The sequence below is a fragment of the Equus asinus genome, chromosome 4 (genome assembly GCF_041296235.1).
Source record: "Equus asinus isolate D_3611 breed Donkey chromosome 4, EquAss-T2T_v2, whole genome shotgun sequence".
NCBI lineage: Eukaryota > Metazoa > Chordata > Mammalia > Perissodactyla > Equidae > Equus > Equus asinus.
This window is the reverse complement of record NC_091793.1, coordinates 73,079,568-73,105,977: the sequence shown is the minus strand read 5'-3', so window position 1 is coordinate 73,105,977 and position 26,410 is coordinate 73,079,568. Positions and strand designations below refer to the sequence as shown.

Below are 26,410 nucleotides of genomic sequence, written 5' to 3'. Positions count from 1 at the left end.
AGGAAGCTCCCCAGCATTCAACTCACAACACGGAACATTCACAGACATTCAAAATGCCCAAACCAAATGCAGAAGATCACTTCCTTTTCACCCTCTTCTCATATCTAGAGTAGATTCTTTGCCCTCAGAGTTCTAGCATGGGGCTGAGGAAGGTCTAATCACTAGAGATCCAGGCTTTGGGGGAAAAGGCAACGACTTCACAGAATGACAGTGTTGGAGGTTTTAGTAATAACACAGGGGCCCTACTTCCTAGTTTCACAAAAAGGATCAGGTACCGTCCCTCTGCATCAGACAAAAAGTCTAACAAAGATACAAATCAAATTCTGGTTAAAGTCTTGAAATATTTTGCTGTGTACACAAACAACTTCTGGGAGCCTTTGTTCCTTCGGTTTGTCATTTTCTGGATCTCATCCCATACCGTAGTAGGAGAATCATTGGCGCAGGAGTCTGGAGCCCAGAGGTTTAGTACTGGCTCAGTTACTGATAAGGAAGAAGAATGAGATTAACATTACTGAGGGCCTGTGCTGGGTTGACCTCTTTTGGCCTTTGGCTCTTTGTCTGTAAAGTCAAGAGTTTAGGCTAGCATGAGTTGCTCCTAACCAGAGATGTCCAGGAGTTACTTGAGTGGTTTGGTTTGAGATTTTTGTTTGTTAAAATGTCGAGGCCCAACCCCAGACATGCTCAATCAGAATGGCAAAGGCTCTGGCAGTGGTTCTCAGCCAGGGCAGTTTTGCCTCCCAGGTGGGGTGACCAGCTCATCCCAGTTTGCCCAGGACTTGACCAGTTTTAACATTGAAGGTCCTGCATCCCATAAATCCCACCTCTGTCCCAGGTGGCCTGTGAGGATTGGCCACATCTTTTGGTTGTCAGAACTGGGGGCAGGCTACCGGCATTTAGTGGGTAGAGGTCAGGGATGCTGCAGAACATCCCATAATGCGTAGGACAGCCTCTCACAACAGAGAATTATCCAGCCCACGATGTCCATAGTGCCCAGGTTGGCAAGACCTGGGTTATAGCCAGGGCGTGTGTGGGCTGGGGAGCTCACGGGTCATTCTGATGCCTTCACCTGCTGCAGGTCCACAGCACGCTCGCTGTGTGGGTTCACTCCAACAGTCTGTGTCTGTACCTGACTCTTCTCAGTTGTCTCTTTAGAGTTAAATTAACAATTCTTTCGATTGACTTCAAATTCAGTTGTTATTATACTAAATGTTTTCACTTTTTATTTCAGATTTCTTAAACATTTCGTTTTTCTCTGAACTCTCTCCCAACCCGACCAGCCTTGCCATTTTCATTTCATACAAGTTCCTTCATTGTACGTCCTCTCCGCCCCTTCTTATTTTGTCACAGTTTAGGCTCTGGGCTATAAGGTACACCGCTGTCAGCGGTGGAGAAACTTCAGAAGTGTAGGGTCGTCGTCTTTATATATAGAAATGGTTGGGGATTTGGCTTTTCTGACTGGAGGAAGCTCTTCTAAGCTTGACTCCAACCCAGTGATGCCTTTAGTCAGCAAAACTAACTTAGGCAATTATAGCAGTATTAACTGATAAAAAGGGGGGGTAACTCGCTAATGATAAACTGTCTTCTGTTTAGGAGCCTTCGAGGATACTTCATTTGCTTCTCTGACTAGTCTTGTCAATGAGAACACTCTAAAGGCAATAAAAGAAATGGGCTTTACAAACATGACCGAGATTCAGCATAAAAGCATCAGACCGCTTCTGGAAGGCAGGTATGATCCACATTGATGTTTGGGCTTTAATCTGTTTTCAGTGCCAGTAGTTCAGAAAGGAAATACCAGTATGTTCGGTTGATTTTGCACTGTGTCTTGGCTTACGTATCCAACCTGCTTTAAAGACTTATTTGCTGATGTTTGAAGAAAAGCGTTCCCTTCTGTTGTAGAGCATGGTTCTTATTTCTGAGTTGGGTATCTGATGCAGGTGATTGCTTTCAGTGATGGAGAAGGTGGGGACTTGGTCTTTTGTTGTTCATGTTCTGGCGTTGATGCCCAAACCATATGCGGTAGTGACATGGTAGGTATTCAGTACATGACTTGTTGAATGAGTAGACTAAGTGTCTCTGACCTTTCCTGTCTTAATCCTTAGGGATCTTCTAGCAGCTGCAAAAACAGGCAGTGGCAAAACCCTGGCATTTCTCATCCCTGCAGTTGAACTCATTGTTAAGTTGAAGTTCATGCCCAGAAATGGTAAGTCTGTGATCCACTGTCTTTGCCGTACCTCACTAGAGTTATTGGAGCGGGTACGCGCTCTTGGTGATAACTGCAGGCTGACTTTCACCGCGTGTCATTGTTGCCTTTGTAGGAACAGGAGTCCTTATTCTTTCACCTACGAGGGAGCTGGCCATGCAGACTTTTGGTGTTCTTAAGGAGCTAATGACACACCATATCCATACATATGGGTTAACAATGGGGGGCAGTAACAGATCTGCTGAAGCGCAGAAACTAGCTAATGGGATCAACATTATTGTGGCCACACCAGGCCATCTCCTGGACCACATGCAGGTAAGAGAACACTGTTATGTAGTCCCTGTCTTACTGTCTTGTGTGAAACCTCAACCTGACAGCTAACAGTTTTTCTTTGTCTTGTTAGAATACCCCAGGGTTTATGTATAAAAACCTGCAGTGTCTGGTTATTGATGAGGCTGACCGTATCTTGGATGTTGGGTTTGAAGAGGAATTAAAGCAAATTATTAAACTTCTGCCAAGTAAGTAGGTGGCATCTGCATGTGGTTTGCAAAGTAGTTGGAAGTAGGTGAGGGTTCTTCCTATATGAAAACTGTTTATACCAGAATTCTAACATAGCCAAGTGAACTTATGCCAATCACCCTTAGAGGTAGTCTGCAATGCAAGCATCAAACTTACTAGTAACTTGTTACACTGGTTTTGCCATTTTAGAGGTTAGAATGCAAGTTACACAGTCCTTACACGTCATTCCAGTCCACATCCGCAACCCCATCTTCCTTTCCTTACCTCATTCTAGCGTCTCCCAGGTGGCAGTAGACTTGTGGCCTTCTGTGTTGTATTTGAGTTGTACATATCTTGGTTATAGTACTTGCAACATTGTAAGCTGCTTCTATCTATAATAAGGCCATAATATCATTCATTGGAGAGTTTGTTTTTTGATGCTTTGTTGAGGTGTAATTGACATAATCTGTACATATTTTAAGTAAACAATTTAAGTTTTGCCAAGTTTATGCCTGTGAAGCCGTCACCACAATCAAACAGTGAGCATCTCCGTAACCCTCAAGCTTCTTTGTGCACATTTGTGATCCCTCCCTCTCACCTTCAGTAAGAACAGCCCTCACCTGCTTCCAACGACTGCTCACACACGTCTGCCTCCCAGGTGACGTTGATCTGCCTTCTGTCACCGTAGATCAGTGTGTGTTTTCTAGAGATTTGTATGCATGGAATCATACAGTATAACTTTTGTCTGCTCAGAAAATTCTTTTGCAAGTCATCCATACTGTTTATATGTATCAGTAGTTCTTCATTCCTCAGTTGCATTCCATTGTGTAAATGTACCGCAACTTGTTTATCCATTCACCTGTTGATGGATGATTGTGCTGTTTACGGGTTTTGGTTATTACAAATAAAGTTGCTGTGAACATTCATCTACAACTCTTACCATGGGCATATATTTCCTTTTTTCTTGGGTGACTACCTAGGAGTGGAGTGTTTGGTGTATGTTTAGCTTGTACCATTTTGCTTTCTCATCAGCAGTGTGTGAGAGTTCCATTTCCTCCTTTTAAGTCTTGAAATTGGGTGGTGTTAACCCCCACCTTGGTTCTTTTTCAGATTGTTTTGGCTATTCTTGTTCTTTGCATTTCTGTATCAATTTTAGAGTCAGTTTGTCAATTTCTACGCCCTAAAAAACTGAGATCTTGGTTGGGATTGTATTGAATATAGATCATTGGTGGAAGGCAATACTGAGTCATTCAAACCCACGAATAAGGTATACCTCCATTTATTAGCTCCTTAATTTCTCTCAGCAGTGTTTTAGAGTTTTCAGTGTACAAGTTTTTTCACATCTTTTGTCAGATTTATTCCTAAGTATTTCATTAAAATTTTAAATTGTTCATTGCTTGTATATACAATACAGTTAAATTTTTAATTTTGATCCTTTATCTGGCAAGATAATTATTACTACACTCAGTGGGATTGTTCAGTATGACCTTCCAGATGAAGCTAGCCTTTGGGTTTTCTACGTAGGCAAACATACCACCTACATGTGAAAAACATAAAATTCTTCACTTAATTATTTTCTTGCCTGACTGCACTGGCCAGCATCTCCTGTACAATACTGAATAGAAGTGGTGAGGAAAGACATCTTTGTCTTCTTCCTGATCTTAAGGGGAAAGCATTCAGTCTTTCACCATTAAGTAGGGTGTTTGCCATAGATTTTTTGTAGCTGCACTTTATCATATTGAGCATGATCCCTTCTGTTCCTAGTTTGCTGAGATTTTTTTAATCAGAAATAAATGTTAAATTTTGTCAAATGCTTTTTCTATGTCCTTTGAAACAGTCAGATGTTATTTCTTTAGTTTGTTAATATGGTAAATTATATTGGTTAACTTTCAAATGTTGAACCAACCCTGCATTCCTGGAAAAACCCCACTTGGTTATGGTGCATTATCCTTTTTTATATATTGAGTCACTGTGCTGAAATTTTGCATCTATGCTTATGAACCGTTGTTGCGTTTGGGGATCAGGGTAGTGACTGGCTTCAAAGCATGAGCCGGGAAGTAGACTCTCTTCAGTGTTCTGCAGAGTTTCTGAAGAATTGGTAATATTTCTTCCTTAAATGTTCGATAGACTTCACCAGAGGAGGCCATTGGGGCTGGAGTTTTCTTTATGTGAAGATTTGGGGTACAATTTCTTTAATAGATAGAGGCTGTCCACGTTTTCTCTTTCTCTTGAGTGGGCTTTAGCAGTTTGTCTGTCAGGGACATTGTCCTCTGTCTAAGTTGCCAAGGTTGTAGACAGAGATGTTCATGATGTTCTCCTCTTAATGTCGATAGTGCTGTCATGTCCCCGTTCTTGAAGGTTCTACTTGGAGCATTTGTAGGTGTGAAGCAATTCTGCAGATTCCCTGAAAGATCTGTGTTACCTTTATTTGCATCTGTTTCAGCACGCAGACAGACCATCTCTTTTCTGCCACACAAACTCGAAAAGTTGAAGACCTGGCGAGGATTTCTCTGAAAAAGGAGCCATTGTATGTTGGCGTTGATGATGATAAAGCTAATGCAACAGTAGATGGTCTTGAGCAGGTAATTTGTGTCAATATCTTAATTTTTTTTTTTAAGATTTTATTTTTTTCCTTTTTTCTCCCAAAGCCCCCCGGTACATAGTTGTATATTCTTCGTTGTGGGTCCTTCTAGTTGTGGCATGTGGGACGCTGCCTCAGCGTGGTTTGATGAGCAGTGCCATGTCCGTGCCCAGGATTCAAACCAACGAAACACTGGGCCACCTGCAGCGGAGCGCGTGAACTTAACCACTCAGCCACGGGGCCAGCCCCTCAATATCTTAAATTTTAAGGATCTTCCTTGGTGTTTCCTTGTAACTGTTTGGAGGATCATCCAAAAAGCAGATGGATTAATGAACTTTTAATTCGAATATAGTAAACTTGGTATTGGGTCTGTGGCTCTTTGATGTAAAGTATCTTGAACTCTGAATAATTTGGTCGGCTCTCTTTACTCTCTCTCTCAATATGGCTTGCCGCGTGGGAGGTTATTAATCACTACCAATTGTAGATGCAGTAAAAAAAATTTGTTTATTAATCTCTTGCTTGAAGACACAAAGTGAGTTAGAAGATGGAGAGACTGGTTTCACCCACGTAGCTTTAGAAGGTTGGAAATGAGATGACAAAGATCTAAACTAGGTTGATTAAAAATAGAACTTTAAAGGGGCTGGCCCTGTGGCCGAGTGGTTAACGTTCTGTGTGCTCCAGTTCAGCGGCCCGGGTTCACGGGTTCAGATCCCAGGCACGGACCTACACTGCTCGTCAGCCATGCTGTGGAGGCATTCCACATACAAAATAGTAGAAGATTGGCACAGGTGTTAGCTCAGGGTGAATCTTCCTCACAAAAAAAAAATAGAACTTTAAGATTGAATTTTTTGTTGAATAAAATATTTTGCTGTAACAATTTAGCTTAAAAACCTTTCATTTGTTGTCTAATTTTTAAAAATATATTCACCCATCCTTGTTACCTTGTTTGGGACGGTGCACTTAAGCTGTGGTTATTTGAGATCTTGCTGTTAAAAACCTTTTTAAAAAAATGAATCATTGATACGCCTTGAGGGCTCTAATTAATAGAGGTGTTAATATATTACGGTTGCAAGAACTGTTGATAACCAGTAATCTCAGGAATATGAAAAGTACTTAGTATCCAGTGTTCGCAGCCAGTAAAAGGAATCGAAAGAGCTCAAATTAGTCTTATGTTAGGAATGCTTGTTAGAATGAAGGCAGTGGTTTTGTTATAGGTAAGGCATAACAGTGTGTACGATACTTACCTTCTGTGCTCGCCATCAAATTATGTTGGTTCATGAAGCTGCAAATGTCCATTTGCTTATTTCGTATCTCCTCGTTTGAACCACTTCTAGGGGTACGTTGTTTGTCCCTCTGAGAAGAGGTTCCTCCTGCTCTTTACATTCCTTAAGAAGAACCGGAAGAAGAAACTAATGGTCTTCTTTTCTTCCTGTAAGTCTGTGAAATACCACTACGAATTGCTGAACTACATCGATTTGCCTGTCTTGGCCATTCATGTAAGTGATCACGATGAGTTTATTGAAAATTGGCTATGCTTATGAAGTTATATAGGTGGTGGGGTTTAAGCTATTGCTCTCTCATCTAAACATAGTTCCAAGTAGTTCGCTCAGCATTGGGTGATTGATCCTATGTGGAGGGAGCTTTGCTCGGTGTGGAGGGGTGAGGACCACACAGGAGTAAGAGACGCTGTCCACTTGGGGAAATAGGACATAGGCCAGAGGGTGCACTTGAAAGAAAGCAGGTTAACAACACCACAGTCTGGGCGTCTACATCTGGCCTCCCGGACACAGCTTCCAGTCTCCAGCTCTGATGGATGTTGTGATTGGATTCTAGGGAAAGCAGAAGAAAAACAAGTGGACCACTACGTTCTTCCAGTTCTGCAATGCGGATTCAGGGATATTGCTGTGCACAGACGTAGCAGCTAGAGGGCTAGATATTCCTGAAGTCAACTGGATTGTGCAGTATGACCCTCCAGATGACCCCAAGGTAACTGGCATCCTTGGGGTTTCTCCAGAGTGGCTCTCATTAAGGACCGTGCTTACTCTCCACGCTCCCTGAGGAACGGCACATTTCACATTCAGAGGTGTCTCCCTTGGTCGTTCAGTCATGTTTTATTGTGCAGCCATTGCCATGTTTCTCTGCTGCTGATAATATTTAGGGCGTTTGCAGGACTCACAACGGGTGTGCACAGAGATGTGAGAGGCGTCAGTGGGACTTCAGTTAGGAACATTCCAGGCTTGGAATGATGTGTTAGGAGCAGTAGGTGTCAGAAGAAAATACAGTTTGCTTACAGAGATAGGTAAGATTCTGTAGCATATGTGGTAAAATAAGTTACATTAAGTATTTTAAACAAACAATAGATTATGTAAATTATCAGCCAGCATTAAACATGTTTCAAAAAGCTGTTTTGAAGATGAAGCACACTTAGTAGTCATTTTATTAGATCACAGAGTTAATGTGAGTATCGTGTCCAGCTTTCCTTCGGCCTCGGTCACTGCCCTGTTACCTTTTGGGGATGGTGCAAGCGGAAGGAATGGTGGGCCAGCTTTGGGGAACGTGGTGACGGTCTGTGTGGCACAGCTCTGGAGGCCCAGCACCGTCTCATCCAGATGTGCTGACACACACTGTCCACTACCGCGCAAGTCCCGGGAATGCAGCCTGCCACCGGTTCTGTGGAGGTCCACGTGTAACTCAAGTTTTCTCTCTCCACCAAAGGAATATATTCATCGTGTGGGCAGAACAGCCAGAGGCCTAAATGGAAGAGGGTATGCCTTGCTCATTTTGTGCCCCTAAGAATTGGGTTTCCTTCGTTACTTGAAGCAATCCAAGGTAAATATCTCTGCTTGGAAAATCTTCAGTTGGGAGCGGATTGCTCTTGTTGGGCCTCGTTTGCTAGTGCAGACAGCAGTAAGCAGCATTTCTAGATGTGTCAAAGGAGTCATGAGCCACTGCAGTGCTAGGAGAACAATGGTTACAGTGCATAGTTAAGCAGATGAGGTTTTCCGTGGGTCCAGCCGAGGAAATGTGAACACGAAGAACTCCCCGCACAGCTCAGCCCTGGAGCTCTGCATTGCTCAGCAGTGCGTCTCGTGTACCCAGGCTCCCCTCTCCCAGCCGTCCAGCCCTGTTTGAGACCTCCTCTCCTTCTAAGCTCCCTCACACCTGATCATCTCCAGCTCCTGCTCCCCTTCCTCCATCTTCTCCACGTGTCTCCATCCTGGTGTCTTTCCCTCTCACCTCACCGCAAGCTACGGGGTCGCCCTTCACTCTACCTCTTCCTCTTCCTCCTGGCCCTCGTTCGACAGCTCTGTGCTTTACCTTCATTCTCTCCCTGGCAGTTAGCTCTTTACCATCTCAAGTCTCACTAAAAAAAGAGCTTCAAGGCTGAACCCATTCTCCTACCACCACCTCCAGCGTGGCTACTGCCCCTTGCCTTTCTTCAGTCTGACTTTTGAGAAGTGCTTTGTATCTTCTCCGTTTGCTTTCCCCTCCCCCTGATCTCCAGCCCCCCTCATCTGACTTTGACCTCCTCCTGTCCACCAAGTCTGAATTCGTTAGAGTCCAGTGGCCTCTTTTTTGCTAGATCTTATAAACATTTGTCAGGCCTTCTTTTTTCTGACTTTTGCCTCCTCTTTGGCCTCTCTGGCACAGTCTAGCCAAGTAGATTTTCCTCCACTGTGCAGCTAGGTACATTTCCCCAAAGTTGCCCTACAGCCTTTGCACGTTTTCTCTAGAATGCCCTTTTCCTGGTTCTCTGGATTGCTCTGGTTTCAGCTAGCTGTTACCTCTTCTGGGAAGCCAGCTCTGATCTCCTGCCCTCCCTCGTGTTCCCACAGCACAAGGGTTCATCGAGTTGTCATCTTATCACTTGCCTGTCTCCCCGGCAAGACTGCAAGCTTTCTGAGGGTGGGCCCAGGACGTGGGCTGCATCCCCCCAACCCCCAGCACGCAGCACAGGTCGGGCACTTTCCAGTTATCTAAGAAGTGAAGACTGCTTTCCTTCCTGAAGGAGTTTTTGGCCACAAACCCCAGTCAAGTCACAGGGCAGTGTGGTGTTAGGGCAGCTCTCTTGACATGGAAGGAAGGACTAGTGGTCCTTCTAACTGGAAGCTGCAGCCTACTTAACCATGTCGCATCCGTAGAGATCCTTATTGAAAGTAAAAGGCTTCTGAACGTCGATCCCCCCTGGTTTACTAATCTTCCTGCTTTTATTTTCTAGGTTCCATTAAGTGAGTTTGAGTTTTCCTGGTCCAAAATTTCTGACATTCAGTCTCAGGTATGCTCTTCGCCCAGCCTCGGCTTCATCCCAGCACTGACCGTGTAGTGTCTCAGCAGTGGCCATTGTCCTCCACATCTCCTTTTTCATAAAATGAGAAATTTGGACTGTGTGATCTTTTAGGTTTCTTGCTGTGCTGGTTACTGCATTCCTGTACTCTCTACCTTGTTCTCGTCCATAACTTCCAAGAACTTTGTCATTATTCTTACTGCAGCTTGATTGCATATATTACAAAGCTTAGAGCAAGTGTTTTTTACAGGATGGTTTTGTTCTAATATGTACGCAATCTGCTTTCTTATTTTATTAAAACCAATGTGTCTTTCCATTTCAGCTTGAAAAATTGATTGAAAAGAACTACTTCCTTCATAAGTCAGCCCAGGAAGCATACAAGTCGTACATTCGAGCATACGATTCCCACTCTCTGAAACAGATCTTTAATGTGAATAACTTAAATTTGCCTCAGGTTACTCTGTCATTTGGTTTCAAGGTGCCTCCTTTTGTTGATCTGAGTATCCTTTTCTTTGTTGTTATGAATTGATCCAGGACCTAGGGGACAAGAGCTTGATGGAGAAGCATTTGGGCTTAGTTCCTGGGTTAGTTTGTGCTCTGGCTGAAGACTGGAGGCCCAGGTGTTCGTCCTGGTCCCCATCTGCTTGTCTGCGCTAGCACAGAGTAGACAGGGATTAATTATCCGAGTGAGGATTGCAGAAGGAATGACTTCGGCCTTAAAAAAAACCAAGGAATTTGACTGGCAAACAGTGGGAGCCAGAGGAAGTCGTAGATTCCGGAGAGAGGCACGGAGGGTAAAATTGCAGGGTTCCGTGGTTTGGAGGCTTCACCGTACAGGGGGTTTGGAGGAACGGGATGTCCTGATGCTGGAGAGAACTCGAGGCCTCCCAAAGGTTTTATCCTCACATGGCCAGTGATGGATGGACTTCATACAAGGAGGGTGCAAGATCAGCAAAAGAAAATAAAACTTAAGTACTGCCTAAGGTAAAATGCAAAGGTAATACCTACAGGTTTTTCTGTTGCAGTTTATAATGTGTGCTTTATTACCACATTTTCAACAGAAGCAGCTGAACCAGCTGAAGTGAGGCCTGTTGGTTAACACCCCATCAGTACCTCCCAAGGGGACTGGAGGACCACATTTGGGTCACCATCCCCAGTGTAGGTGTCGCGGAAATATCTGTTGTGATGAATACATGTTGACTCCTGTGAAAGGAGGAACAGCTCCTTGGCTGGGTAAAGCATTCCTGAATCACCTCCGAGCAGAGGTGAAAGTCATTTGTTTTGACACGGGGTATTTTTTCTTATGTTCCTGTAAACTTGCAGATTTCCTTCTGAAGTCCTTATAAATAACTGTCTTCAGTTTCATTGTGTGGAGAGAAGAATGAATATGACTGTTACACTGGGCTTAAAATCAGACCTGCTAATTTTAGTTCACGGTTACGTGGCCACTCCTGATTTTCTGGAAATTTGCTGCCCAGGCCCGAGTGTGCACGTTTTCGTAGTTCAGGGAGAGGTTGTGGTAGAGGGACAGCAGTGCGCATGCTGGTCTGTTCTCTCATAGATGTCGCATTGGAGTTCATTATCTGTGTGTTGCTTCATTTCCTTAACGGTCACCTTTAGACATGAACAGCAATGAGGCAAGCTTAAAAAGAGGGGAGGCGGTGGCGGATTCGGCTACCAGAAAACCAGGAAAGTCGAGAAATCCAAAATCTTCAAGCACATCAGCAGGAAATCGTCGGACAGCAGGCAGTTCTCTCACTGAGGACGCCCTGGCCTGCCTTCCTTCGTGTCCTGAAATGCAGTGCTGTCCTGCTCTCTGCAAGGAGTGTCTGTAACCAGGATTTGGACCATTCTCAAGAGGGCGGAAGTGGACTTGGGTTGCAAGCACGAAGTGCTGTTGTTCCCACAGCTCTCTTTTCTCTTGGGAATTTAAAACGGAGCTCAGCTTTTCTTGATTGCTCAGCGGTAAAGCAAGGGATCTTCTTGGTCTTTGTTATGATGATAGGGTATTTTTAAGTTTAAACCCCCCCATTTGTCACTGTTTTAGTGCAATTCTTTTGTGCCTTTCCTTCCTGGTATCTGAAGTCTTGCCGCGTGCATTGCTGTACCAGCCTGCTGTAAAAGGCCGATGACCTAGCACACTGGTGGCAATGCAGAAAACTGTCTCGGTTTACTTTTTGCTTTTGGCTGTTTCTCGGACCTTAACAGTGGTTCTTGACCCCTGCTGCAAATGCCGCCATGCCACAGGGCAGCAAGCTCTGGGGGACGCCTAAGAAGCCACCTTGGGCTAAAGGTGGCATCGGTTTTTATATATGCCAGATTTTAAAACCATGAGCATTTCTCAACTTTTTTTAACATCAGGAAATGTGGGTTATTTGTCATAGTTTGAATCAAGCGCCCTAGCAGTCCTAACATTTGAGAGGGGTCAGAATCGGATGTATTGAGCCTCATTTATACCAATATAGGCATAATATTCTGGTTTTTATTTGGTAACTTGGCAGAAACTTTAAAAAAAAGTAGTCACAAAGAGTGGTGATGCTCCTCATTTGAATTTGTCTCCAGTGGTTTGGACTGGGCGAGCCCTCCTAACTGCAGTTATTCGAAGGCGGGGCCGACTGTCAGCAGACTCAAGGCCCGGCCAGCCGACGGTGCTGAGCGCACACAATGCTCTTACCTTTTTGGGAAAAATTACTTCTTCCAGATCCATGAAACAAAAATAGATTCACAGTGAAAACTGGAAATGAATGGAGGTCAGAAAGAGACGATGGTTTAGTCAGATGGGTTTTTTTGTTATAGGAGCTCTTAATTTCTAGTATGTTTCACAGTTTGCTTTATTTCTAGTGTATTTTATAACTACAAAGTGGTTGTAACATTTTGTAGCAATGCAAAACCAAAGTACTAGCATTGTTTTGCTATTGTGCCAGTTCATATTCATAGACTCCTAAGTACGCTGAGAACATCAAATTAGAGGAAAGAGGGTGATAAATAGCATTTCAGTCGGAAAAGAAAAGAACGATATTCTGCCCCTGGGCGTGACCACTGTCACCTAGGTGGACCTGTCCTAGGGTTCAGACCTCAGCTGCCGCATTCCTCGTGCTTAATTACTGTTTCTCTGTCTAGTAACTTGGTTTTCTTTTTTGTTTCAGAAATAATCATGTTTCAAAAAATAGACTAAAGCAAAAGGAAGAATATTTAATCACTGAACAGAAATAAAGACTGTGGATATTTTGGTCCAGGGGGCTCCTTTTCCCCGGTTAGAGGAAGGAGAGGACTGAGCAGGGGAAGAACAAGGACAAACAGTTGCCAGGCTCCATCGTCCTTGGAGCATGCGCTTAGGAGGATGCTGAGAAATGAGTCTGACCCCGGGAGGCCAGGCTTCCAGGAGAGCCTTTAGATACTTTGGCTTCTCTAAGCCTCCCCGCAGCCCTGGGAAGGAAGGTATCATCCTCGCGTTAGAGGGAGAAAAGGGAAGCTCAGAAGAGGGTCAACAACAGCTCGTGAATAAATGGCCTGGCCTGGATGCAAGTGCTGTTCTGCTCATCTCCAAGCCAGGGCACCTCCACTGGCTGGCCAGCTCCAGAGGGGGCTGAGGTAGGCTTTCCTCCCTTCGCCTGGAGGGAATGCTGGTGTCCGCAGATGCAGACAGGAGAAACCAGTGAGCACCTGAGAATGGGGGCCCTAACACGGTGGTGGCGCTACCGGCAAGGAGAAGGTTGGCCGGCAGCCCTGACGCTGCAGTGGATACGCTGCCAGGGCGGCTGTGACTTAGGAAAATAAAAAAGGTCAGAAACCATGTGAGAAGTGGCCTCACCTTTGTTGGGATAAGGCGTATTTGAGCATCTACTAAGAGTAAGACTCCTTAATGGTTCTCTAAGTCAGTCAAGTGACTAAGAGTAAACACTCTTAAGTAACTCTTACTCTCAGTCAATTGCAGGGGTGATTCCAATTCCGTTCTAGAAGATTCCTGTGAGAGGGATAAATACTGGGCGAATGTACCACAGAGAGAAAGTAATCATCTCCAAGGGTTAAATGGTCAAGAACAGCTTTGGGAAGGTGTGGCGTGAGGGTTGAGCCTTGAAGGCTGCTTTAACTGGGGCAGAGGGAGTGAAGGAAGGGAGAAAACCAGGTGTTCAGGCACCGTGAACAGCATGACAGAGGCAAAGAGGAAGCAGCTTGGGGTCATTTGTCCAATAACAACAGTCCCGTCAGCCTCATTGGGCTGCTGTCAGGATTCTGGGAACCAAGATAAGAAGCACTTCAGAAATATCAGCTGCTTTTATCAGAGCATGACAGATACTTCGGGAAGGCAGTGAGAGATGGGGCTGGGGAGGTAGGGGGAGCTCGAAGAAAATACACTAGACGGCCAAGACAGGAAGTCTGAACTTGAATTTGGCTGCAATGAACAGAAAGCAGGTGCAACATGGTTGTGCATTAGGACTAATTCTGGCTATGTTTAGGGTGGAGGGGATCTGGGCGAAACTGGAGGTGGAAAACAGGGAATTGGAGAGAGAAAGAAGGAACAGATGTGAGAGACATTGTGACCCTACAGTCCTCCATCGGTGCTTGGGTGAGGCGGGGGTGGGTCAAAGAAGACAAGGGAGTGAGATGAGCACGAAGATGGGGTAGTGGAGAGAGAGATTCGCAAGGAAAAAGCTGCTTCATGTGTTGATTTATTTCATTCTCACACTAATCCTGCAAGGCCGGGATTATTTCCCATTACTCAGATGAGGAAAGTGAGCTATGAGTTAAGGTCACGTGCTCAAGGCTACGCATCGGTTTCTTTGCATTTGCTAGTGGCAAAACTAGGGGGTAGAGGGCAGGGATGCTGCTCAACATCCGACAGTGCACAGGACAGGCCCCCACGGCTAAGATTATCCGGCCCAGAATGTCAACAGTGTCGAGAATGGAAAACCCTGATCTAGACCATCCTGGGGGGCGTGGACTGAATCTGAATTATTTTTGTACCCCGCGTGTCTAGCACACAGAGTATGAGTTAAATAAATAGGGACCCAACAGAAAAGAAATCAGGAAGAGGTGCTGCTTTATGGGAAGGAGCGGGGCCTCAGTTTGGAGCAAGTCAATTTTGAGAATTCAGCTGATATCCAGGGGTACTGGTATGGCAGCTGGAAGTCAGGAGAAAAGTTAAAGCTAGACATTTAGAGCCATTCATTCATCCATGAGACTTTTATTGGGTAGTTACTTTGTGTAAGGCACTGTGCTGGACGCTGCAGTGGCAGAGATGAGCAATACAATTTCTGGGCTGAAGAAGTTTGTGGTCCACAGGGAGAGGGAGACACATAAAAATAAATCTGTCGTGAGCAGAGTCTTGTGGGAGTCCAGAGCGTGGGCAACTAGCGCTGCCTGAGGAACTCATGGATGACATGAGCATTGGCCAGAGACAGGAGGGGTTGGTAGAGATCTCTTGGGTAAAGAAGAACAGTGAGAGCTAAAGGGCTATTCCAGGCAGTGGGAACAGCTCGTGCAAAGAGAGAACGGTGCACAAGCCTGGCTGGGCTGCAGTGAGAGGAGCATGTGGCAGAGGAGTGAGCTGCTTTGTAGGGAATAGCAGGTGAGACCAGAGCAGTAAAAGTAATCATTGATCTGTATTTGGAGAAGGGTAGGAAGCATCTATATATATCCACTTCTCCTTTAGGTGATAGCATTTCCATTTTCCTTAGAGAATTTTTTTGACCCCATTGTGTGTAGTCTCGATGGGATGGTACCTCCAGGTGCCCTGCCCTCGCCTGTTGGAGGGGCAGGCATGAGAAAAGCTGGACCAGTGAGACTTCCTCAAACACAATTTAAAATTCCAGGGTTCAGAATACAAGTATTGCAAAACAATAATTGAAGCTCATGAAGTTTAGCATCTGCATCCCAATGAGACTGTCAAGTAATTCTCGCTTCCCAAACCCCTGGAGCCGCCTGGGTTCTGACTTCTCGAAGCCGGGCTCTCAAGCCTTCCCTTCGACTCTGCGAGCCCTTTTCCTTAAGTTAGACAGCCACTTTCTGTGTCTTGCAACCAAGGTACCTTTACTGATACAGTCAGGGAGGAAGACAGAGGGAGAGAGAATAAGACAGATGGCCTAAGGGTAGGAGGAGAACCAAGATAATGAATTGATAGAGAAGCCATAAAGGACTTCTATCATTTTCTTAAGAAAGGTAAAAAATAGCAAGGGTTCAATCCTCTTTCTATTTGGGGGTGTTGCAAAAAATACTGGTTGTCCCCCAGTGTCCATTCTTCCCTCCTTCCTCACTTACAGAGCCTCTGATTTTAACTAGGTACCTGGTTGCCAAGAATAAGATGACCTTGCCCAGCTGCCCTTGCAACTCCTGTAAATGGCCGTGCAACTGACTTCTGGACAAGAAGATGGCAGCGGAAGTATCATGGGCAACTTGGGGAAAGCAGCCTAGAAATATGGGGTCACATCCCTTTGTGTGGTTTCCTCCTTTGTGTCACTTCCACCTTTCTGACTGGAAAGCAGAAATGATGTCTAGAGTATCACAGCCACCTTGGACTATAAGCTGCCATGCTAAACATGGTAACGCGCAAGAGAGAAAGAACTTAGAAACCCTGATGATCATGGAGCCGCCACGTCAGCACTAGACTCTTTACCTCCAGACTTCACTTATGTGACATACACGTAAATCTTCATCTTGTTTAAAATATTGTTATCTCTCTGGTGGCCGTGTCTCTCACATGCAGCCAGACCCGATCCTAACTGATACGGGCATGGGGCGGGGAGAACGTCCCTACAAAATATAGTTCTGGGGCAATGGCTGTGCCCTACCTCCCATGCAGGATCCAAAACGGAAGGATCTTCTTTCTTCCTTTTCCCTGGATGCCAAGTCATGGGCCTGGGATCCAGGTTCTGCCATATGGATGCTCCCACTCAGAACATTGGATGTTTGTTCAATGATACAAATGTGGTCAAGACTCCTGTGCAGCAGCCACATGGTGTCCCATGCAATGAACACTGATTTCCTGTTAAAAGAATGCTTCTTAAACTGCCACCTTGTCTAGGCCAAGAGCTGCTGTCATGTGCTGGCAAGGGAGTGTTGTTTGCTTTTTTAGGATAGAAGAGACTTAGGCATATCCCTGGGTAAAAGAAGAAATGGAAGATGGAAAAGAAAAAATGAGAGTCGTTGATGAAGCAAAGTCTCAGAGAGGACTGGCAGGTGAGTCATTGAACTGGAGTATGACACTTTCCTCTCGGACCTCTTCCCTGCTCTAAGTAATACTTAAGTGTTTGTTTCTTAAGAGCATCCCTGGGCAGCTTCAGCTGTAAGGTGTAAGGTAGCATCCTACTCTCCTGGCACCAGAGCCTGAAAGGCCTCCAGCTTCACAGGAACCCATGTGAAAAGACCAGGTTCTGGTTAAGGTGGCATACCTGGGATGTGTTGGAGTGTGTGGCAGGCAGAACAATGGCCCCTCAAAGATGTCCACATCCTGATCCCCAGAAACCACGAATATGTTACCTTACGTTTGCCGATGTGATGGAGTGAGTGAAATGGGAAGCTACCCTGGATGATCCACGTGGCCCAGTGTAATCGCAGGGCTCTTGTAGAGGGAGGCGAGAGGGTCAGAGTCAGAGAAGGTGATGTGACAGCAGAAGCAGAGGTCAGAGAGGCAGAGAGAGCTTTGAAGATACCACCCAGCTGGCTTTGAAGATGGAGGAAGGGGCTATGAGCCAAGGAACACAGGCAGACTTGAGAGGCTGGAAAAGGCAGGGGAACAGCTTCTCCCCTCGAGCCTCCAAAGGCTCTGCTGACACTTTGATTTTAGTTCAGGGAGATCCAGTTTGGACGTCTGATTACTGTGAGATAATAAATTTGTGTTGTTTTACATCACTAAGTTTGTGGTAATTCTTTACAGTGGTAATAGGAAGCTATCTGTCATCCTCCCCCATCTCAAGCTGAAGCACTTATTTGCACATTTCTCAGGATTCTTGACAACCACTTGGAAGAGAAAAGCTATGAAAGACTGGATTTCTGTGTTCAACCTTGGGACAGAGTTCCACAGCTATGGAAACTGAGTTCTAAATATTCATGGAACCCCAAAGGAGTTTAAGAAAGTTTAAAACAAGCTATGTTTTGACCTCAAATTAGACATCTGGAAAGCTCATTACAGACTATTCTGCAAACCCCAATGTGACAAGGAATTCAATCCACCACCTTCCCCTGCCTTAGAGAACTGTCCTCTGATCAGCAGCTGGATCAACCCCTTCCTCAGCTGTAATGGACAGAGAGCGGCAATGAGCCTCCGTGTGCTTGTTTCCCTTCATTCCCTCAAGGGCCTTTGGGTAATAAATGGCGACTGAATGGCTGGAGCGTTCAGCTTTTTAGTCCACCTTCTCTTCCCTCAACTCTAAGTAACTGCGTTACACGCCAGAATAGGTTACCATAGCAATGTTTTCTGAGCAATAAGTGAAATGAATCGCACTGTTGAAGAAGCCCGGGAGAAAATATCAATATCAACCTGAGAAAGTCCCATCATTCTATAGAGCCTTGAGACTGTTACAGTAGGAGATGGAGGCATTCCCTGAGGGATGAGGAAGTGCTGCCGCCAGCTCACACAAAACACAGGTCACCCTCCAAATTCCCCCACCTCCTGGTCTCCAAGACACCCATCCAAGAAGCTCAGATAACAAAAGACAAGTGTAAATGGGAGACAATATTTGAAATTCATATAAAAAAGGGTATTTTACAACGCTCTCCTACGGGAATTCTAGGAAGATAGTGGTAGCAATGCCAGAGTACTTTCTGGATTTTTCTGAATCCCCGATAATGCTTATTATTGTCTGACTTTTTGATTTTAGCCATCCTAGTAGGTGTTAAGTGATATCTCATGGTTTTGATTTTCATTTCTCTGATGAGTAATGATGTTGAGTATCTTTTCACGTCTTACTGTCCATTTGTATATCTTCTTTGGAGAAATGTCTGTTCAGACACTTTGCCCATTTCTAATTGTGTTGTTTCTCTTTTTTATTGTTGAGTTGTAAGAGTTCTTGTTATATTCTAGATACAAGTCTCTTATCAGATATATTTTCCTGAATTCTGTGGGTTGTTTTTTTCATTTTCTTGATAATGTCCTCTAAGCACAAAAGTTTTAATTGTCATGAAGTCCAATTTATCTATTTTTTTCTTTTGTTGCTTGTGCCTTTGGTGTCATATCTATGAATCCATTATGAAATCCGAGGTCACAGAAATTTACCTTTATGCTTTGTTCTAAGAGTTTTATAGTTGCAGCTCTGACTTAAGTTTTTGGTCGATTTTGAGATAATTTTTGTATATGACATGAGGTGTGGGTCCATTAGCCTTCTCTACATGCGTTAGCCAATTGTCCCAGCACCATTTGTCTAAAAGGCTGTCCTTTCCCTCATTGAATGGCCTTGCCACCACTGTGAAAAATCAACTCACCATTGATATATGGGTTTTCTTCTGGACTCTCAATTCTATTCCTTTGATCTACATGTCTATCCTTATGTCAGCAGCACACCATTTTTATTACTATTTCTTTGTATTAAGTTTTGAAATTGGGAAGTATGAGTCCTTTAACTTTGTTGTTCTTTTTCAAAATTGTTTTGGCTATTCTGAGTCTTATGTTTCCATATGAATTTAGGAGCAGCCTGTCAATTTCTACAAATAATCAGCTGGGATTCTGACAGGGATTGTGTTGACTCTGAAGATCAATTTGGGGAGTGTTGTCATCTTAACATTATGAAGTCTTCTGATCCATGATCATAGGATCTCTTCCCATGTATTTAAATCTTGGTTAATTTCTTTCAATAATATTTTGTAGTTTTCAGAGTATATAAGTTCTGTGTTTCTTTTGTTAAACTTATTTCCAAGTATTGTAATTTTTGATGCTATTTTAAATGGAATGTTTTCTTAATTTCCTTTTGGGATTGCTCATTGACCCATGAACTCTTTTTTTTTTTTTTAAAGATTTTATTTTTTCCTTTTTCTCCCCAAAGCCCCCGGTACATAGTTGTGTATTCTTCGTTGTGGGTTCTTCTAGTTGTGGCATGTGGGACGCTGCCTCAGCGTGCTCTGATGAGCAGTGCCATGTCCACGCCCAGGATTCGAACTAACGAAACATTGGGCCGCCTGCAGCGGAGCGCACGAACTTAACCACTCGGCCACGGGGCCAGCCCCGACCCATGAACTCTTGAAACATGAATCAAAGCTCCCTTCCAGAACAGGGTCCTGAGGAGGAACTGCTAGAAGTGAAATCAAAACTAAGCAGGAGGGGCCGGCCTGGCGGCACAGCAGTTAACTGTGCAAGTTCCGCTTCAGCGGCCCGGGGCTCGCCGGGTTGGATCCCAGGTGTGGACATGGCACCACTTGTGGATCCACGCTGTGGCAGGCATCCCACATGCAAAGTAGAGGAAGATGGGCACGGATGTTAGCTCAGGGCCAGTCTTCCTCAGCAAAAAGAGGAGGATTGGCAGCAGATGTTAGCTCAGGGCTAATCTTCCTCAAAAAAGAAAAAGTCACATGATGAACATAGACCCAGTTGTGGCAGAAACGGGCTTGTTATGAATAACAAGACACCTGTTCCACCTTTATGGTTCTGAAGCAATTTCAGGAGTGTAGGACCAGAGACCCAACAGTACAACCAAAGATGCTTCCATTGCTCTTCTCTCTCTGGAAATTCAAAGGGCTTTGGGAGCTGTAAGCCAGGAACCACAGAGGAAGACCAAATAGATATAAGAAATATATTTTGGTCATCTGAATGACCAAATATTTATTTCTCGTAAATCATAATATCGCACCTGGCTAGCCAGTCCTTGGATCAGAAGCCCAATATTATCAGCACTCACAAGCCCCCATGGCCCCTTCCATCACTGCCCTCAAGTAACCTCTGTCCTGACTTCTAACATGATGGACGGACGCTGGTCTGCCGCTGGCTGCTGAGGCGGTGACAGGAGCATGGCGTAGCAGGCAGTGGGTGGAGTGGGTTGAGTCGGCAAACCTGGGTTCACAATGGGCCTTGGCATCAGCTGGTTATGTGACAGTGGTAGTTACACAGCCTCCAGGAGCCTCAGTCCCCCTTTTCTGCAGTGAATACCACGCTGGACCTGCTAGGTTGCTGTGGAAATCATTAGTAACATGCACCAGGGCCCAGCCCAGGGCTTGGCATGTAAGGAGTGGCACTCATCGTCATCGTCATTGGTGTTACTTGCAATTTCACACCTGTGGTGAGACAGGAGGTGGCCTGTGGCCCTGGTAGGTGTTGTGTAGCTGTGGCGAGAGCTATGGACAGCCAGAGAATTCAAGACAGCTGACAACTGCTTTATGGCATCCTGGAGAAACTACCCTGCGCTGGACGGGCAATTAGCTCAAAAGACAACCTAAGGAACACTGTCACTGATGCTGCAGACATGGGAAAGGGCCACAGGGTGGCCTCCTGTGATCAGCAGAGATGGTTCAGTGGAGAAGCCGTCCCCTGGGCTTTCTGTGCTGACAGGGCTGTGCAGCTGGTCTGTACAATGACTGAAAAGGCAATCTAATTCCCTCCCTTCTCATTTTCCTTCGTGTATGTTCCATAGCTTTTTTCTTTGTGGTTATCATGGGATTACACTTAACATCCTAAAGTTAGAACACTCGAATGTCAATTTATACCAGCTTCACTTCTGTAACATACGAAACTCAGCTCCTATTCAGCTCGGACTCCACCCCATTTCAGTTATTAATGTCACAAAATTACATCTTTAGGCACTGTGAGTCCAAAAACAAATGCTGATAATTGGGGGTTTAATCCTTTAGTCTCTTAACGTAGAAAACAAAAAGTGGAGCTACAAACCAAGTTACAATAGTACCAGCTTTTGTAATTATCCACATACTTACTTTGACCAGAGATGTTATTTCTTCATAAGGCATCGAGTTCCCGTCCAGCGTCCTTTCCTTTCAGCCTGAAGGACTCCCCTTGCTGGAGGCAGGTCTGGCGTACAGCACTCTCTCAGCTGTGCTTTCTATGGGAATGTCTTAATTCCTCCCTCATGTTTTAAGGACAGTTCTGCCAGATATAGGATTCTTGGTTGGATTCTTTTTCCTTCTGCACTTTGAGTACATCAACCCATGCCCTCTGGCCTCCAAGGTTTCTGGTGAGAAATCAGCTCCTGATCTTACTGGGAAAATAGCATGAAAGCTCTCTTCCTCTCACCTTAAGGAACGTTAATGATGTCCCTTCGCATGTCTTATGCAACAGAACGTTTTCCTATAGTATTATACTATCAGTTAAGTTGTAGGATCTTTTTCAGATTAATCAGAATTTATGGAAAAGGAATTGAATATTTGAAGTGTAGACATTATAAGGTCTTTAAAAGCCAAAAAAGATTACAGATTTTTTAATTAGAAGTGGAAAGGCCACTGAAGCATCCTACAGATTTTATTTTCTAATAAAGTAAACACCACTCTCTAATATCTCACACAAATTAAAAGCCCTTTGGGTCCTTTTTCTTAAGAGTTAAGGGGTCTTGAGACCAAAAAGTGAGCCAACCACTGTAGTCTATCCCCAGCCATGCCTGGCACCTTTCTTGCTCTGACTTCATAAGGAGCCACTTATTTTCTTTTTGATTTTTCTTTGTTCTCCTTTCTCATTTTTTCATTTCTTTCTTTTCTCTCATTTTTATTTTTCCCTTTTTCTTTGTTTTTTTCTGTTTTTCATATTTATTTTTTTTATTTTTCTTGGTTCTCCTTTTCGTTTTTTTATTCTGTCTTTTTTTCATTTTTATTTATTTTTTTAATTTTTCTTGGTTCTCTCTTCTCATTTGTTCTTTTTGACTTTTCTCATTTTTCTTTTTACTTTTCTTTTTTTCTCTTTATTTTTACTTTTTTTATTTTTATTTATTATTTTCTTTTTTATATTTCTTAGTTCTCCTTTCTCATTTTTTAATTATTGTTGTCTTTTTCTTATTTTTCTCTTTTTCTCAATTTTTCTTGGTTCTTTTCTCATTTTAATTTTTAATTTTTTCTTTGTTTTTGTTGTTTCTCCCATTTTCTTTAAATTTTTTAGTTAGTATTGTTAGTGCAGTTAGGATAGTTAGTATTGGGTTGTAGTTAGCATAGTTAACATAGTTACTACAGTTTGTATTATTTGTTACTATAGTTAGTAAGCATAGGTGGCCTTGTTAGAATCATTAGTGTTAGTTACTTTTGTTTGTTAGCCTAATTAGTAAGTAGGTAGCAGTGTTAGTGTCAGAGTAGTTTAAGGTCACCATGTCTCTGGGCCTGGCGGCCAGCTCTGGCAACAGTAAGACCCATGTAGCCAGTTACACGCTGCTAGAGACCATCGGGCAGAGCAGCTACTGCAAGGTGAAGCTGGCCCGGCACCTGCCCACCGGGACCGAGGTGGCGGTTAAGATGGTGGAGAGGAGTGGGAAGAGCGCCTCCAGAGCAAAGGCGCTGCACTGCGAGGTCCAGAGCCTGAAGACCCTGCGCCACCTGAACGTGCTCAAGCTGCTGGAGGTCGTGGCCACAGAGGAGACGTCCTTCATCGTCAGCGAGCTCGTGAGCGGAGGAGACCTGCTGGACCACATCCGGAAGAGCGGCCCCATGGCGGAGGACGAGGCCAGAGGGAAGTTTCGGCAGCTCGCCTCGGCCCTGGAGTACTGCCACCGGAAGGGCGTGGTGCACCGGGACCTGCGGCTGGAGCACGTCCTTGTGGACGGCGAGGGCAACGTGAAGCTGTCGGGCTTCGGCAGCAGCGCCGTGTTCCTGGGCCAGGAGCTGAGCACCCAGTGCGGGAGCCCCTGGTGCGCGGCCCCGGAGACCTTGCAGGGCCGAGCCTACGCCCGGCCCCGGCGGACGTGTGGAGCCTGGGCGTGGTGCTGTTCTTCCTGCTCACCGGGGCCCCGCCGTTCTGGGGGTGTGACCTGGCGACGGTGCGCAGGCGGGTGCTGAGTGGGAGGTTCCCGCTGCCGATGTTCCTGTCCTGGGAGTGCAGGAACCTCGGCAAAATGCTCGCCTTCGACCCACGAAAGAGAATAACTCTCAAGAAAATCCTGAAGGCCCACTGGGTGAATATGGGGCAAGAGAAACTGCGGCCCTACAAGGAGCTGCCCTTTGACACCAAGGACCCCTGGATAACGAAAGTAATGGTGAGCATGGGTTTCAGCGAGACAGAAGATTCTTTACAACACAGGAGATACGATGCCATCACGGCCACATACTTGATACTCAGCAGCAAGAAACCGCAGATGGAGGGCCACGCCATCGTGGTAAGACCTTGTGTGCCCCCCATGGACCGCAGCAGCCGCAGCTCCTCCCTCACCTACTCAGTGCAGCTGAAGGCATCTGTATGCGCAGGAAGACGCCATCACACCAAACCTGGCTTACTTGCCTGGCTCTGCAGGGCTGAAAACCAGCATCAGCTGCCTGAGGTGAACCCGGAGTCAGAGCTGAAGGCCACAGAGCCTGCGAGTCTGCTGCCCGGCTTGGAGTCCAGGACCGCCACCCCCAGCCCAACCCCCCTGCGTGGCCCTGGGGCCTTCCCCTCCACCCAGCAACATTCGAAGTGGCCCAGAGGTCACCTGCTGTGGCAACTTCCTCCATGCTGGGCAGCATGAGGGGAGCACCCCAACCTCTCCCTCTGGCCCCACCCACGGCCGGTGGCAGGCCGCTGGGAGCTTCTTAAAGTTCCTGAGAGGCTGCTAATGTTGCCTGAACCCCAAGAAAATAAATTCTAATTTCAAGTAAAATAGTACACTTGTAACAGATATTTGTTCTTCATTTGTTTACGTGAAGTGTCTGCAAAATATCTTGTAGGGCCAGTTTAAAATAGAATATATTAATGGAAATCTGGAGGTTCAGGAAGGCCAACAGCTCAAGAGACAACACCATTAACAAGATAGTTTGTTGCTCACGGTTCCCAAAGTGGGGACGCCAAGGCACGCAGGGCCCCACAGGGAAGCCCCAGGGAGGTCAGGAGGCAGAGGGAGCGGGGGACACTGTGGGCAGGAGGAGCCTTTCCTCTGGTTTCTGGAGGAAGGAACAGCGAGGCAGGGTGAGCAGGCTCAGGACTGGCTGGTCTAAATAACTTCACAGGCTCTGGGGCACGAGGCTGTCCCAGTTGTCTTGTACCCACCCTGGGGGATGAGGGAAGGGGGTAGCGGCCTCAACTACACGTGTCCAACAGAGGAGGTAGCTGGGGTGTGGATGGACACTGGATTGGTTGGTTTGTATTTGAAAAATGGGCCCAAGGAGGAGGGTTCTCCCTGGGGAAGGCGGGTCGGCATGACAAGGGAGGCAGGAGGCTGAATTGATCGGATTCAGAACAAGGCGTGTCCGCATGTGCACGCAGGACAGATGTTAAAGCATCAGGTTACAGAAGCTAGAAACATGGTCCAGACAAGGCTCAGCTCAGATGTCACCTGAGGAGCCTTCCCTGCCTGCTCCGTCTACAGCGACAGCATCCCCACCCCAGTTTCCCTGCCATCACCCACCCCATTCCCCTCACAGCGTTCAGGGCCCGGCCCCCCACTCAGCACCCCACCATGACTCTCCCCACCCAGAGGAAGGTCCTCACAGGAGCCCCCAGGCCCTGCACCATCTGGGCCTCCCCCTCTCTCGTCTCCTCCCACCACTCCCCCCATCACCCCCTCCTGCTTCCCCGGCCCTGCTTTTCCTCAGTGACCCTGCTGCCTTCTAACCTGCTGTGTTCTGCTCACTGTTTGTCCCCCTTTGTGATGTTGGCTCCATGGGAGCAGCAGAGTTTGTTTTCTCATCTCCTTCACTGCCGTCCATCCGTGCCTCCAGCGTGAGTCAGGGCTGGGCACAGAGCGGGGCTTCATGAACAGTGAATGAGCAGACAGCACTTAGCACTCCCAGAAACGTGCTCCTGTGTGGTCTGCCGTGTTCACTCGCCCAGCGCACGTCAGTGAGGCCCTACTGTTGCTGGGCCAGCTCTGGACACCGGGCACAGCAGCAGAAGAAGCACGCAGAGGTCTCCAGTCTCATCTGCTGACAGCCTAGTTGGGGAGACACAGAAAAAAGAAGTAAAATATACACAGAGTCAGGCGGGGATGTATACCATGGAGAAAAAGTCAGGAAGAACGTTTGAGCAAATTCCTGAAGATCTTTAGGGAGTAAGCAATGCAGAGGGTGGAGTGTTGCAGGCTGCAAGACCAGCAAGTGCAAAGGCCCTGAGGCCACAGTGGGCTGCATGTTGGAGAGTCTTAGTTACTAGTGTGGATTCTTAGTTTTGTCTCAAATCCAAATTGCACTTTTGTTTGCAATCCTTGCCTTCACCTTTCTAGCTAATTAACCTGAGTTCAACAAATTCTATTCCATTCTATTATTTAAAGTAGAACCAGGCAAATTTGGGTGAAGTCATATGTGTTCATTGAATGGCCTCCCTGGGCCCAGCTGTGTCAGGCACCAGGAGGCTGTGAAATCAACACAGCAGTCTCCAGGTTGACGACACCACTGGATGAACATCCTCGAGGTCCTCCAGCCCCTCCACTGCCCCTCTGACCCATCTCCTCTGGGTCTCAAGCTCTGACCCTGACCCTCTGTTGCACCTTCACCCCCACGTCCAGCTTCTCCTGGACTTCTCTGTCTGGGTGTCCCTGAGCCTCTCGAAGTCAGCATGTCCCAATCGGAGTTCAACCCTCTCCCCATGTCTGCCTCCTCTCTGTGAAGCCCCTCTGGGTGACGGATCCCCACAAGTGGACTCCTCCACCCCCAGGCAGTGCTCCTCCCCACCCTGCCCGACTGATGCCCCCCAACCCCTGGGATCCACCACCTCAGGAACCCCCTGACCCTCTCCCTTCCATCTTCAGCCTTGGGCTACACACCAACCTCCCCCTCTTCACAATCCCCAAGAGGCTGGTATACGTACACA

The 26,410-nt window shown here is 46.0% G+C and overlaps 1 protein-coding gene and 1 long non-coding RNA gene across 2 annotated transcripts; both read left to right on the top strand.

The window, feature by feature from the left end:
- The first annotated feature begins 1,593 nt into the window (after nucleotides 1-1,593).
- On the top strand, nucleotides 1,594-6,783 carry LOC123285298 (ATP-dependent RNA helicase DDX18-like). The gene is made up of 6 exons (XM_070508513.1): nucleotides 1,594-1,726; nucleotides 2,100-2,200; nucleotides 2,316-2,515; nucleotides 2,604-2,718; nucleotides 5,142-5,280; nucleotides 6,614-6,783. The coding sequence occupies exons 1-5, from the start codon at nucleotides 1,665-1,667 to the stop codon at nucleotides 5,210-5,212; spliced, it is 549 nt and encodes a 182-aa protein (XP_070364614.1). The 5' UTR covers nucleotides 1,594-1,664; the 3' UTR covers nucleotides 5,213-5,280; nucleotides 6,614-6,783.
- Nucleotides 6,784-7,988: 1,205 nt separating this feature from the next.
- LOC139045186 (uncharacterized) lies at nucleotides 7,989-10,058 on the top strand. The gene is made up of 3 exons (XR_011503076.1): nucleotides 7,989-8,108; nucleotides 9,499-9,555; nucleotides 9,887-10,058. It is a non-coding gene; the product is annotated as an uncharacterized lncRNA (long non-coding RNA).
- The last annotated feature ends 16,352 nt before the right edge of the window (nucleotides 10,059-26,410 follow it).

What these genes read in the sequence shown, in the direction of transcription:
- LOC123285298 (XM_070508513.1), top strand. Translation starts at nt 1,665, where the DNA reads ATGGGCTTTACAAACATGACCGAGATTCAGCATAAAAGCATCAGACCG. An exon ending in GAAGTTCATGCCCAGAAATG is followed by an intron (nt 2,201 to 2,315) that starts GTAAGTCTGTGA and finishes TTGCCTTTGTAG; the next exon opens with GAACAGGAGTCCTTATTCTT. An exon ending in ATCTCCTGGACCACATGCAG is followed by an intron (nt 2,516 to 2,603) that starts GTAAGAGAACAC and finishes TTGTCTTGTTAG; the next exon opens with AATACCCCAGGGTTTATGTA.